Source organism: Lipotes vexillifer, unplaced genomic scaffold, assembly GCF_000442215.2.
Source record: "Lipotes vexillifer unplaced genomic scaffold, Lipotes_vexillifer_v1.1 scaffold671, whole genome shotgun sequence".
Taxonomy (NCBI): Eukaryota; Metazoa; Chordata; class Mammalia; order Artiodactyla; family Lipotidae; genus Lipotes; species Lipotes vexillifer.
In genome coordinates, this window is record NW_006782851.1 from 3,329,215 (window position 1) to 3,342,974 (window position 13,760).

The 13,760-nt window shown below is 43.7% G+C and overlaps 1 protein-coding gene across 3 annotated transcripts in view; it reads left to right on the top strand.

Moving 5' to 3' along the window:
* Positions 1-2,806, top strand: part of RAN (RAN, member RAS oncogene family) — a 3,739-nt gene extending 933 nt beyond the window's left edge. For all 3 annotated transcript variants that reach the window (XM_007455451.1, XM_007455453.1, XM_007455452.1), the window contains 5 exons: positions 253-337; positions 417-542; positions 1,827-2,014; positions 2,138-2,308; positions 2,398-2,806. In XM_007455451.1, the coding sequence (XP_007455513.1) occupies positions 253-337; positions 417-542; positions 1,827-2,014; positions 2,138-2,308; positions 2,398-2,442 (615 nt within the window). In that variant the 3' untranslated portion in view covers positions 2,443-2,806. The remainder of the gene's footprint in view (positions 1-252; positions 338-416; positions 543-1,826; positions 2,015-2,137; positions 2,309-2,397) is intronic.
* The last annotated feature ends 10,954 nt before the right edge of the window (positions 2,807-13,760 follow it).

Here is a 13,760-nt window from a genome sequence, read left to right on the forward strand (position 1 = left end):
GGGGGAGGGGCGGGGGGGAGGGGGCGAGCCCCGCCCTGCGCGCGGGGAAGCTGGGCCCGGAGCTCCGCCGGTTCGGGTCATTCGTGAGATGGGACGGGGCTGCTGTCTTAAGATGCTTTGTCTTAGGTGTGCTCAGGGGGCATGTAGAATTCTTCCCTGTGAGACGGCGGTCCAGAGCACCGGGACAGTCTCACAGTCCCGAGGTCCTGAGACCCGTTCCGGTGTTTACTTCAAAGATGTGTTTCCCAACAGCTTGTATTGGTTGGTGACGGCGGTACTGGGAAAACTACATTTGTGAAACGCCATCTGACTGGTGAATTTGAGAAGAAGTATGTAGGTACGTGGGGGAAATGGTGTGTGAAAATGTGTGGGAGATGGATGAGGTCACTGACTAACTTTGCACGCTTATGTTCCAGCCACCTTGGGTGTTGAGGTCCATCCCCTTGTGTTCCATACCAACAGAGGACCCATTAAGTTCAACGTATGGGATACAGCTGGCCAGGAGAAATTCGGTGGACTGAGAGATGGCTATTACATCCAAGGTAAGTATCTGCCTCGTAACTGGCCGCCTTTGAGAGGATTTGTAGCTTGCCGTCCAAGGCTGCTTACAGATGATCAGGTCTGTTCCGGCAGACGCGTGCCTAATGCTGACTGAGCTGGCCGTTGCGCGGCGCGCTTGGATTCAGGAGGTGGGCTGGCGGCAGGAGGTGGGCTGGCGGCGCGCTTGGATTCAGGAGGTGGGCTGGCGGCAGGAGGTGGGCTGGTGGCAGGAGGTGGGCTGGCGGCAGGAGGTGGGCTGGCGGCGCGCTTGGATTCAGGAGGTGGGCTGGCGGCTCCGTACGCACTGTTTTGAAAGAGGTGATGGCGACGTATGTTGAGGCTCTTAATATAAAAACTGGAAGCAACAGACAAGGTGTTGCTGCAGCCCCAGTATTTGAAAACTTAGGTTTGGGTATATATTTTGGTGGTAGTCGATGATCATTTCTTCTGCACTCCATTAAAAAGGTAGTAAACAGTTTGACCAGATTCTGGACCAGAGGCACTAGGCTTTCTATCTTATAAAATGTTGTATAAGACCAGCCGGTTTCTTTTTAATTTCACTAGGTTTTTCAGAATGTTTTTTTCAGAATGCTTCAGTTTAAAAGTGCAAAGGAAATAAATGCTTCTCATTATACCCAGCAAAATGATGAACAAAGAAAAGGCTCAATGTAAGACTTTCTCTTCTCAGGAAAATCGTTGGGAATCTTTCCATGTCTTTTGCCTTACGGGAGTGCGTACAGCTGCAAAGATTCTTCCTCTCCCCTCCCCGCCCCCATTCTTTAGCTAAAAATCTGTTTCACGCGTACTCAGTGGCTTACCAGCTTTATCATGGCTGTTTCTGCAGGTCAACATAGAGACTTAACTGAGCTTTTAAAAATAGGCACACTATATCCTAGTGTGTTCAGCCATTTAAGAACCTTTTTAAAGAGTAGATTGCTAGATCCTCAGAATGTGGAAGGTGAGTTCCCTGGAATGCTGATCTATCGTTGATCTACTGCATACTTTTATGGGATGAGGCAGAAGTTATGAAATATTACAGGTAGAGACATTTCATATGGTAAAGCTTGTCTTTCATGGTTTCATGTACAGTAAAATGGACTTTTAAATAATACTGGGTGTTAAAATGATTTGAGATTTTTGGAATTGGTAGAGATCTTGAAAATGAGTAGAGAAACGTGGCTGACCTGGAGTTAGGCCTGAGACTGTGAGTCCATAGTTCTTAGCATGTTTCATCCATGTAGCAAATTCCTAGGCCTACGCTAATTTACTGTAAATGCTCCTTTCAGCTCAGTGTGCCATCATAATGTTTGATGTAACATCGAGGGTTACTTACAAGAACGTGCCTAACTGGCATAGAGATCTGGTACGAGTGTGTGAGAACATCCCCATCGTGTTGTGTGGCAACAAAGTGGATATTAAGGACAGAAAGGTTAAGGCAAAGTCGATTGTCTTCCACCGAAAGAAGAATCTTCAGGTATGTTTCTTAGAACTTACTGGATTTATGATCCTTAGGTAAAATTATAAGTCCATTAAAGTGCTTCATTAATGTCTTTGATGTATGGGTTTTTAAAGTTAATTTTACCTCTCATTTAAACAGTACTATGACATCTCCGCCAAAAGTAACTACAATTTTGAAAAGCCCTTCCTCTGGCTTGCTAGAAAACTGATCGGAGACCCTAACTTGGAGTTCGTCGCCATGCCTGCTCTCGCCCCGCCAGAGGTGGTCATGGACCCCGCGTTGGCAGCCCAGTACGAGCACGATCTAGAGGTACGACGTGTGAGTCTCGGTAGTGAATGCTTTTAGGTTCCTAGTGGTTTTCATCTGGAGCATTACAACTTTGTCATCTCTGTGTCTAGGTTGCTCAGACAACTGCCCTCCCGGATGAAGATGATGACCTGTGAGAAAAGTGAAGCTGGAGCCCAGCGTCAGAAGTCTAGTTTTATAGGCAACTGTCCTGTGATGTCAGTGGTGCAGCGTGTTTGCCACTTTATTATATAGCTAAGCAGAACATGTGCTTAATGTTTGGGATGCTGAAGGAGATGAATGGGCTTTGGAGTGAATGTGGCAGTTAAAAAAAAAAAAAACCTTCATTTTTTTGGACCTGCATATTTAGGTGTTTTGGAACACAGTTCTTTCCTCCTTGAGTTTCAAATATAAGACTGCTACAGTCACATCACAATATTCAGTGGTGGAATCTTGTTTGTTACTGTCATTCCCGTTCCTTTTCGTTTAGAATCAGAATAAAGTTGTATTTCAAATATCTAAGCAAATGAACTCATCCCTCGTTTAAATGAGCATTTGAAAAGCACTAACAGGGAGAACTGTGCCCTGTTAGTGTCTGAATTGCCTTTGCTGTTGCTACTTAATTGGAAGCCTGTCAGGTTAAATTCTTCTAATTTTCTGTACATGGGAATCATTTCACACAAATGAAAGGACAGGTCAACAGAATTGTATTCGGTAAGTCGTTAAGAGGTGTAAATACTGTCAATGCAGTTAGGCTAAAATAATACCTACCCCACCTGTCTTTTGGCCTAGGTAGTGTCACACCTAGGGAAGAGCTTGTTTGAGATTTGTGTGACCTGTCAGAATAAAAGTGGTACCTGTTTTAGACGTTTCAAATAGAGATCTTAAGAATTATAGTTGCTTTTATGGCAAAAGTAACCATGTTCTAATGTAGAGCTTCTCAGTCTGATGAAACCATACAGATGGTTGCGGGAACTTGAGGGACGTCTCATCTGTTAAAAATGAATATAAATTGTGCGTTTACTTGCCTTTTGTTTCAGCGTTAACATGTTTAACGTAAAGTTGGTATTCTAGGAAGATGTTCCACGTTTACCTGCTGTTGTCAAGTACTCCCAAGCTTTAAAGATGTCAAAGATTAAGGATTTCATTGGACACATCACAGCTTTGGTGGTTTTTCTCCCCACAAAGAATTTTTGTGGGCGGTGCAAGGACACAGCAGGATGCTGCAACAGAAAAGTAGGGTTTAGATTGGCTTCTCAGTGAAGTGAAACAAGACTGCCAAAGTCTCAGTAGGTTAACCACTTATGTTCGTATGGTTTCCACGTGTAAACATGAATTGAGTCCGTCTTGCCTGAGTTTGATCCCATCGACACCATACTGTAGCAATTAGAAGTCAAAAGAAGAGCTGTTTTGCTCATGTAAGTACTACTGTACTGTAGTGCAGTTCACCAAAGTTCTTTAGGTGTTCAGTTAATCCTTGAATGATTACTTTCCTACCTAAAAAGGTAGGGAAGGGTCATGTCAATATGTGGAGAACTGAAATATAAAGGGTAAAATTGGATGCGTTTTAATTTGTTAAAATATTGAATAAATATTAATAGATTCACTTACAGATTTGAATTGCTGTATATGCTATGCTATATTCAGAACCAGACTTTAACAGATGTGAAGTTTCTTCCCACGATCGGGATGAGATAACTTACACGAAGGATATGTGTGTGTAACCTCATGTAGAATGACATACGCTGAATCTTAAATGTAACAGTTAAATCTTGAAAGCTACTTGGAGGTGGGAGAGAGTTTACGTCATTCGTTGGAAGAAAAAAATTGCCAAATACATTGCTTCTACTTTGCCTGGATTTTCTGAATCATCTGGTGTTCAGTTATCTTGTGGGGGATACGTTTCTGTCTCGTTTATACAAATGGGGACGTTTTCCCCTCAGTTTGAAATCTGGTCTCTAACAGGGGGGAACCTTCAGTTGAAAGCCAAGCTAGAAATGGCTTCTAAGAACAGAATTGGTCGGAGTAAAAGTGTACAGTACTCTTGAAGGCAGTCTCATGATGTGCCCTGGCCAATTTTTAAGACCCCACAGAATGGGTCTTTGGTTCCATCGATCTCAAAATACCTAGGAAAGGGCAGAGATTGCCGAAAACGCATTGAATTTGTAAGACCAGTTGCCTGGCTGATCATGTGCACCAGGTAGTGAGAATTTCTGGTCCCTTCTGTAAGAACATCACTTGAAGAAATGGTGTCGAGCAAGTGGTTCAGAATTGGTCTGACTTGGGAGTTGCGCCTCGGAGACAAGTGACCTTATGTATCGAGGACGCCTTCAGACGCCTTCAGACGCCTTCAGCCGTGTGGGAGCTCTAGGCGCCCTGCCTGACAGTAACCTGGACTCGGTCTAAAGCGCCCTGCCGGGCGGGCACGTCACTAACAGCACATCCTTCCCACCTAGAGCTGTGTTGGGGTGAAAGGCGGCCCTGGCCCGTTGCACCTTCCCATTAGAGCGCCCTGAGCGGTCCTTGGGAAGCGGCTCTGACTTGATCTACGCTGCCGCAAGGCCTTGCACGCGTGGGTCCTGACCTTCCGGGCTTTGCAGTGTTCTTTTGCAGAACCTCTTTTCTCGTTACTGAAGTAAGCCCACCAGTTAAGTGCTGCAGCTCCTTTACAGCCCACGCGTTGGGTTTTAAGCTGGGTCAGGGGGGTCCCTGCCGTGGCTGTATCACTGGACCGCCTCGGGCCGCGTCGGGATGGTAGATTTGTGTTAGAGGTGGTCTCCTTCGGCGGCCGAATCGCTGTGGGGCCAAGGAGCGTGTCTTTTTGCTCCCTCATGTTCCTGGTGTTATTAAATCTCTGAACCCTGAGGAGGAAAGGAACTTAGGGGTTGGAGATAGGGCTGGGGTCGATGGGATTAGGGTGGGAAGGGGCAGGAGAGATTTTACGCCATTACAGTCTGGAGGTTTTGAAGTTTTTCCCTCCCGGAATTTGTAGTTTGCACTACCTTGGATCCATTTATTCCAGCTCGTCGTCTTTACGGGAGTGGTGAAATAGTGGCCCGTCGGGAGCTTTGCCAGTTGAGTAACTAAGGACAGTGCTGTTGCATGTCTGGTGCGTCATGTTGAACCATAGGAAGTGGAAGAGGACCCTTGAATTGAGCTGGTTTTCAGTCAGTCCCCTGCCTTTAAGAAGCAAAGGAGAAGCCACCCCAGATGGGTAGGCTTTCTGTAATGTGGGCAGTTCACCCCCTAAATTCTGAGCTCTGTGACCAGGGATATCGTGGCTGGCCAGGCAGCTTTCGTCTAGGGAGACGGCAGTCAGGAGGCATCTGCAGAAATGTTAATGACCGTAGTGAGTGCTCAGATGGAAACTTAGACAACGCTGTGGAAGCATGACAGGAATTGAATCTGAGTCCTGGGAGGAAGGGCAGTGATCTGAAGGTATTCAAGAGAGAAAAGCACATGAGGCAAAGGGAACAAAACCCCGGGGCAGAGAACGTGGCTGGAGAGCCATAGACGGGGGTTTTCAAGCCCAGGTACAGATTTCGATACTTGGGACACCGTGGGGGAGCCCCTGGAGGAGGGTCAGAGTGACGTTTTAGAAGCTGTGGCAGCAGGAGTGGGCGCCCACGGGCCAGTGACAGTCCAGCCTTGCCCCACTCAAGTCCATTCTCGACTTTCACTGCAATAGTTCAGAGAAGGGAGGGTGACACCGTGGACAAAGCCTCTGTTCATACAACAAGCATCTCAGCGAAAACTAAATTGAATATGCGCTGGGAGTGCCGGGCACCCTCTTTTGCTATAGCCACCACACTCACGTTTCTTCCCCAACTTCGTTGAGGTATAATTGACACAGATTGTGTTTGCGGTGTGCACTGTGGTGGTTTGATATACTGTCCGCCATCCATCACCTCACAGTTATTTTTTGTGTGTAGTAAGAACATTTCGGATTTACTCTCAGCACGTTTCAGGCGTACAGTTAAGTAGTATTAACTAGTCACCGTGCGTCACCACGCGGCACCTTTGATCTCCAGGCCCCATTCATCTGGCATAACTGAAACCTGGTGCCCTTTGACCAACATCTCCCCATTTCCCTCTCGTGCACTTCTCCCCAGCCCCTGGCAGCCACCTTACTACTCTGCTTGTACAAGTTCACTTTTATTTTAGATTCCACATGCGACTATTGCCGTACACTATTCGTCTTTCTGTCTCTGGCTTATTTCACTGAGCATAATGTCCTTGAGATTCATTCATATTGTAAATGACAGGATTTCCTTCTTTTTTTAAGGCTGAACAATTTTCTGTCATATATGTATGCATGTATATAGATAGATAAACACACACACACACTACATTTTCCTTATCCATTCATCTGTCGATGGACACTGAGGTTGATTCTGTATCTTGGCTGTTGTAAATAAATTTGCTTCTTAAGATAAGGGGGTCTTAAAAAAATTGAGCTTCCCCAAGCAGTAGCAGTGAGACTTAAACCTATTTAAAGTTACGAATTCAAGGCCAGTTGTTTACAGACAAAACTATCAGTCAGGCGAGATGGTTATGTTGTGATCCCCTAGGCATGAAAATGGGAAACCAGACTGTTAGGAAGCATCCTTTATTCTAGAAAACACTGAAGCCAGCCTGGCAGAGTGAACTGATGGGCCATTTGGGGGTGAGTAACGTTTGCCTTTTTATTTCCTCACACGTCTGACCTTTTTTTTCCCAAAGAGAAAAATGTCATATACTTTATGGATTAAAAGTTTAGGGATTTGAACAGTTAAAACATACACAGCCACCACATTTTCCATTTACCATTCAGAGGTAACTTGTCGACATTTGGTCGACATTTCAAATCTTCCCTCAAAGAGTGGGATTGACTATACTATAATATTGTTTCATAAACATTTTTCACTTTTTATTAGGGGCTTTTCCACATCAGATGGTTTTACACCACTTTCAATAATTACCTAGCAACCCACAGCGTGGATGGGCCATCCCACTGTCAGACACATTCTTTTGTTAGTTCGGGTTATGTTTCTCTGTTCTCTGCTCTTCGTTTGGTTTTCAGAAAGGGTCTAGCTCTTATTTCCAAATACATTGAGCTTCCACGTCCTTTCACCTCCATGTACTACTAAAACTGTCATGTTTCTAAATTTTAACTTTTGAAGATGGGTGGAAAATCAAAATTATTTTAAAAACCTTTTGCGTGTGTGTTTTGCCATATCATCTTCAAATTTCTATCCCCGCGTCTGATTGATGCAAGATGCCAACATACTAGTCTGTGCTGAATTAAACACATTTTATTAAATAGTTTCCTTGCTGCTACTTATTCTGTGAATTGATGTTTTGTGTTTTCACAGACACTCAGAGTGAGGTGTATACTCTTAGCCCCTTTTCAAGTATTTATATTGTGTTATGCTCCAGTTTGGACCTCAGAAAATATTGACTGGTGATGGGATTGGGTTATAGGGAGAAGGTCTGGAAGAAGAGTCGGGCTATAACCAAAGAAACCTGCCGAGGAGAAAGGGTACGGAAAGCTTAAATCTCAAAAACAAAACCGAAAAAGCACACGATGGTCCAGTTCTGGAAGGGAGCTAACTAGTTTCTTTTCGTGAGCAATTTTACCCCTTCAGGCATAATCTTACCTTTTACGAATAGTTGCCAGTAATTAAATAGTGGAGCTAAGGTGGCCTGTTCTTTTTTTTTTTTTTTTTAAATTTTTGGTTGCGTTGGGTCTTTGTTGCGGTGCGCAGGCTTCTCACTGCGGTGGCTTCTCTTGTTGCAGGCTCTAGGTGCGTGGGCTTCAGTAGTCGTGGCATGTGGGCTCAGTAGTTGTGGCGCACGGGCCTAGTTGCTCCGCAGCATGTGGGATCTTCCCAGACCAGGGCTCGAACCCGTGTCCCCTGCCTTGGCAGGCGGATTCCTAACCACTGCGCCACCAGGGACATCCCAGCCTGTTCTTTTCTAAGACCACATTTGGCCGTTTGGTTGCTCTCAAGTCCCACTGGGCCTACTGAAGGATGAGTGGGTAGGAAATATAAGGCGTCTTGTTACCTGAGTCTCCATGATTTGAGGCCCTCTACTTATGGGATTGTGTTAGAAGGTAAACTTTGTCATCACACAGAACTATTAATAAACCGGTGACTTAAAACTCTAGTTCCCAACTCAATCATCACTTCCTCTGAACACCTGGGGGCTTCTGCCTAGACCCTCTGCCACTGATGCCTCGATCCCAGAAGCAGTGCCACTGTCCCTGCCCTTGCCAGGATTAGGAACGCTGTCTCTCTATGACTACTTGTGACTCAAAGCCTGGGGCTAGAGCAGCCAAGAGGCAGAGTCCCTCAGACCCTTTCATCTGGTTGTGGGAGATACAAAAGGGGGTGAGAAACACCCTGCATTTCATTGTCTGCAGGTACGTTATTTTATTTACTTATTTTCTCTCTTTCTCTTTCAGATACTGTCTTGTATGAGATTCCACCATAATCCCTTTCTCTTGCTTATTTTTGGGAGCTTAGTGTCCTGAACTTTCAGAAGGGAGGGATGGATTAGAGTCGATTTTCTGTGGGATTCGTGATGTTTAAGAAATAGCTCGTCCCTACTTGGAAATTTCCTGGTTCTTACCCTTTCCTGCTTTTATTTGGACTCTGGTTTTCCTTTTGCTTCTTGTCCCAGCGCTGCCTACTTGGGAATCCACGTCTAGAAGCTTCTGCTCAGCGTGGGACTGTGCCCGCTCAGGCTGCTGTAACAAGGTACTTTTATTTTCTCACAGTTCTGAAGGGTTCTGCAGGGTTCAGCTTCTAGGGAAAACTCTTCCTGGTGTGCAGACGGCCCTTTGTCCTCACAGAGCCTTTTCTCTGAGTGCTCTCTGGAGGGGGAGAGAGCTCCCTCTTCCTCTTCTTATAAGGCCACCAATTCTATCCCGTTACAGCCCCACCCTCATGACCTAATTTAACCTCATTTACCTCCGTGTAGGCTCCTTCTCCACATACAGCCACCCTGGGGGTTAGGGCTTCAACACATGGAGTTTGAGGGCCACGAACGTCCTGCTCATACAGCTTGTTAGTTTCATGTATTCATAAGATAAAGATGCTCCAGTCCCTGCTGGTCCTTGAAGCACCACCTTCTGGTGTGTGGGATGCCTCTCAGTTGCTGTTCTCAAACCGGCCGGCTTTCTGCCTCTCGGTGACAAGCTTGTTGACTACTTTGGGATTCTGCTTTCAGACCGTGCAGCGGCCCTGTTGTCTTTTCTTTCCCTTTTCACATCAAAGGTGCTGGTACTAAATGGACCATCCAGGAACCAGTGATTTGTCCCCAGCTTGGTTTTTTGTTTCTTTGTTTTTTTTTTTGAGATGCTGTAATACTTTTTGTTTTGCTCCCCTAGGTTCTCTGTCAGTTTTCATAGGCAGAGGCAGAGTAAAAATATGCCACTATGGCGGACATCATAATCCAAAGCCCCACCTGTGAAATATTACTGCCCAAAAGTTTAACCTGAAAAATCGATTGAATCAAGCTCTTAAACTTAACCACCAATTTATAAAAGTATGGATCAGAGGAATATGTCAAATCACACTGTTCAGATCAAGTCTGCAAAATCCAGGATATGAAAAAAACTGAACAGAACAAACTCTTTCTAGGAAAACAAAAACAAAAACCAAGGGAGAAACGATAGCTTAACAGACACTTAAGATCAACGTGCTTTGGAAGCAATCTGTGGCCCTCGTTTGGATCTGGATTTTGACAAAGTCTAAAAAATTATGTGTTTGGTAGACAACCCAAGAAATCCGAGCATTGATTATATATTTGATGACCCTACAAGGAGTTATGGTTAATTTGGTTTTGCTGTGATAAGTTTTTTGAAAGCCTGCTTTGGCATATGGATGAAAATTTCTGTAATGAAAATCTAACTGATAAGCGTTCTGCCTCAGTCTTTCACCTGATAGCTTTAGCAGTCTTTGACCAGTTCTAGATCCATCGGTTCATTAGGGATGGAAGAAAGGCCATTTCCTCGTTCTGTCACTCCTCCTACATTTGTTGGCTGGACTCTTGTATCAGGAATAACTTCTCTTCATCAACTCTTTGGTTGCCCTGAAGCATGGTCCATGTGGGACAGACAGAATAAATACTTAAGTCCTGTCCTCCATAAATTGTCCGAGTAATTATTTGATGCTGTAGCAACCCTCACAACTGACCAGTGAGGTTCTGTTTTTTCTTTGTAGTATCATTAGGTACACATATATTTTAATATATTTGGTATGCTTCGATATATTGTAGTTCTTATGTTCTTTTTTGATGGTCAACTTGTACTATCTTTATCCTGTGGCGACCCCATCCAGTTAGTTCCTATGTAATTTTGATACGACCCTTCTCTCTTTTAATAACATTTTTGCTTGAGGTGGGACAAGATATCCTAGGGTCCTTCCATACATTTCCTGTTGCAGACCTCAGAGGTTTCTCCAGGAAGTCCTAGAGAGATGCTCTTTAGAGCCCAGAATCTGAGTGCTAGGACTGTTGTTACTAGTTTGTCATTGCTTCTAGCCTTTCAGTTGACAAAGATAGGAAACAAGTCTTTTCTGAAAGGGAAAAATCAGTTCATACTGTTATTTTCAAGTAAATGTTAAGACTGCACTTTTTACTTCTTTGATTTTATAGCTACATCTTTTTATGCTGAAATCTTGGTTTTTAACAATGTTTAATGCTTTATCCTAGTGCATCTCATAGATCTAGAATAACAATGCCAATATTACCACTTATGAGAATAACACTGAATGTAGTTTACAATCTCCTTCTGTGTATGTGTTTTCTTTCCCACTAACAGCATGTGGTCAAAATACAGTGTTTTAAAATCACTTGAAATAATTCTTCTCTTTTTGCTTATACCATCAACTTGGTACAGAGTTAGGTTTGTTTATTTCTGTTTTGGCCACAATCATTGTTAAAAAGTTATTCATTTTACAAAATTTTACATAAAAATTTAGATTTTCTCTTTCTCTTGAGATTTGGAAAGATCTGGGGACCCCTCTCCTATTCCCACGTGGATGGCATGGGTTCTCTTGGTGGTCAGTACTCCCGCTGCTGACAGATTTGTGTGTATTTGCTTACACCCAGCCCAGGCATGGGTTTGTAGGCATTTGAATTTGTGAATTCTGTTATAAGTGGTACTTTGTGGTTTTAAATCATCATTACCTGTGGCTGAGACTGAAAACGTACCTGCTTTAGCGGTACTTCCATTTGAGAGAGAGAGAGAGAGAGAGAGAGAGAGAGAGAGAGAGAGTGTGTGTGTGTGTGTGTGTGTGTGTGTGTGTGTGTGTGGAGAGAGGGCTCAGTACATTTTATACAGTTTTTATGTAACATAGAAATCTGTAGATCTTCAGGTTTTAAAAGTTTTCGTTATTTTCATTCTACAGAAATTGAGTGGGGCTTGAAATAGTGGGACTCTCAACTTTATTTTAGGACCTTTATCTTTATTTTAACGAGAAGCCAGCACAGAGGGAAAGGTATCTGTATAGGTTAAGTGTGGGGGACCTGTCCTGACCTCGAAATCCAAACCAAGAGTCGGATTTTTATGTCAGACAGTTGAGAATTGTCGTAGGAGTATGAAGATGACAGGCTTGGAACGGTGCTTTTGGTAGCAGTAATATCACTGCGATGTTGAGAAAGATGCAGATTTTGCTGGTTAGTGATCATTTTAAGATTAAATCACCAAATATTTGGTAATATTAAATCCTTACAATGCTCTAGTTTAATAAAGCTCTTTGATTTACGTCCTTGTAGTCTAATAGGTATTAAAAGTAGTCGCTTGAGATAAATCTGTTTAAACCAAGGATCAACATTTTCAAGTGAAGAGTGAAAAATGATTACGGCTTTATTTTGAAAAATGAGACTAAAAATTATGACAAGTTTTCTGTCTAATGCCATTGAGTTTGTAACTGAAATTATATACTAATTCTCCAGAAATGAACTGTGTTCATTGGGGAGGAATGCAATTTGTATGGTAGTTATAGTCTGGGCTTCAATTCACACTTAATTTTCACAGCATAATCATAATTTTTTTTTTTTTTTTTGTAAAAATATCTGATTAGGCCTTGCTTAGTCTTTCAGAATTTGAGTCATTCCCTTTTGGAGCACCGATCACCCCGCTGATTGATTTCTTTTCTGCAACTGTAGCTGGTCAAATTCTGCTGATAACTTATTTTTTGGTAAAAACCTTGCATGAAAGTTGGGCAGTTCTTCAACATGGCTTTTATCCAGTTTATCAAACCTTTGCATCTGTTGCAGGACTTAAAATTGAAAGAGATTCTTACTACTACTGATTTAAAAAAATATATATATATTCATTTATTTTATTTAGTTTTGGCTGCGTTGGGTCTTTGTTGCGGTGCACGGGTGTCTCATTGCGGTGGCTTCTCTTGCTGCACAGCACGGGCTCTAGGCGCACGGGCTTCAGTAGCTGTGGCACGTGGGCTCAGTAGTTGTGGCTTGCGGGTTCCAGAGCGCAGGCTCAGTAGTTGTGGCGCACGGGCTTAGTTGCTCCGCGGCATGTGGGATTTTCCCAGACCAGGGCTCGAACCCGTGTCCCCTGCCTTGGCAGGTGGATTTTTAACCACTGAGCCACCAGGGAGGCCCTGCTGCTGAATTTTTACTGTAATTCCATTAGTCGGAGAGGGCTGGAGTCACTAAGATGGGAGGTGTTTGCCTCCTGGCTTGGGCCATTGACAGATGCAGACACTAAGCAGGGAGAGATGTTTAGGAGTCATTTTAAAAATGGTAGTTTGTGGGACTGCCCTAGTGGCGCAGTGGTTATGAATCTGCCCCCACAGTGCAGGGGACGTGGGTTCGATCCCTGGTCGGGGAACAAAGATCCCACATGCCGCGGGGCAACTAAGCCCTCACACCGCAACTACTGATCTCCCACTCCTCAACTAGCGAGAAGACACCCGACATGGCCAAATAAATAAATAAATAAATATTTTAAAAAAGGTCATCTGTGAAAAATGTTGTGTTTTGGCGTTTGACCCCTTTCACAACCTCTTATTAGGAATATGGGGTGATGAGGCCCTCCTGTACATTGTTTGACTCTCAGAGTGATCCTGTCGCCAGACAAGACCTCACAGCTAGGACACGGTGGTCATTCTGGGCCTTTTGTCACATGCTAGGCCTGGCGCTGTGACAGGGACTCAGAAAAGATGACATTTTTAGAGCTATCAACAATGTGAACGTGCATGCCTTTGAAAAGTCTTAAATGTGGATTTTATTTCAAAGAACTCCCTTCTTTTGCTTCTTAAGATTAACACAACTCTCACATACATACTGTCAGTGTTTTCTTTCACCAAAACTCAAGCAAATACAAACAAGTCCGGAAAGGGCCTGAGTGTGCAATGCATTGGAAAATAACAAAACAACTGATCCTGCAAATTTGTACAACTAGGTAGAATCTCTATAGCCTCTAAAAGATTAAGACGGTAATAAATTTTCTTTTTTTTTT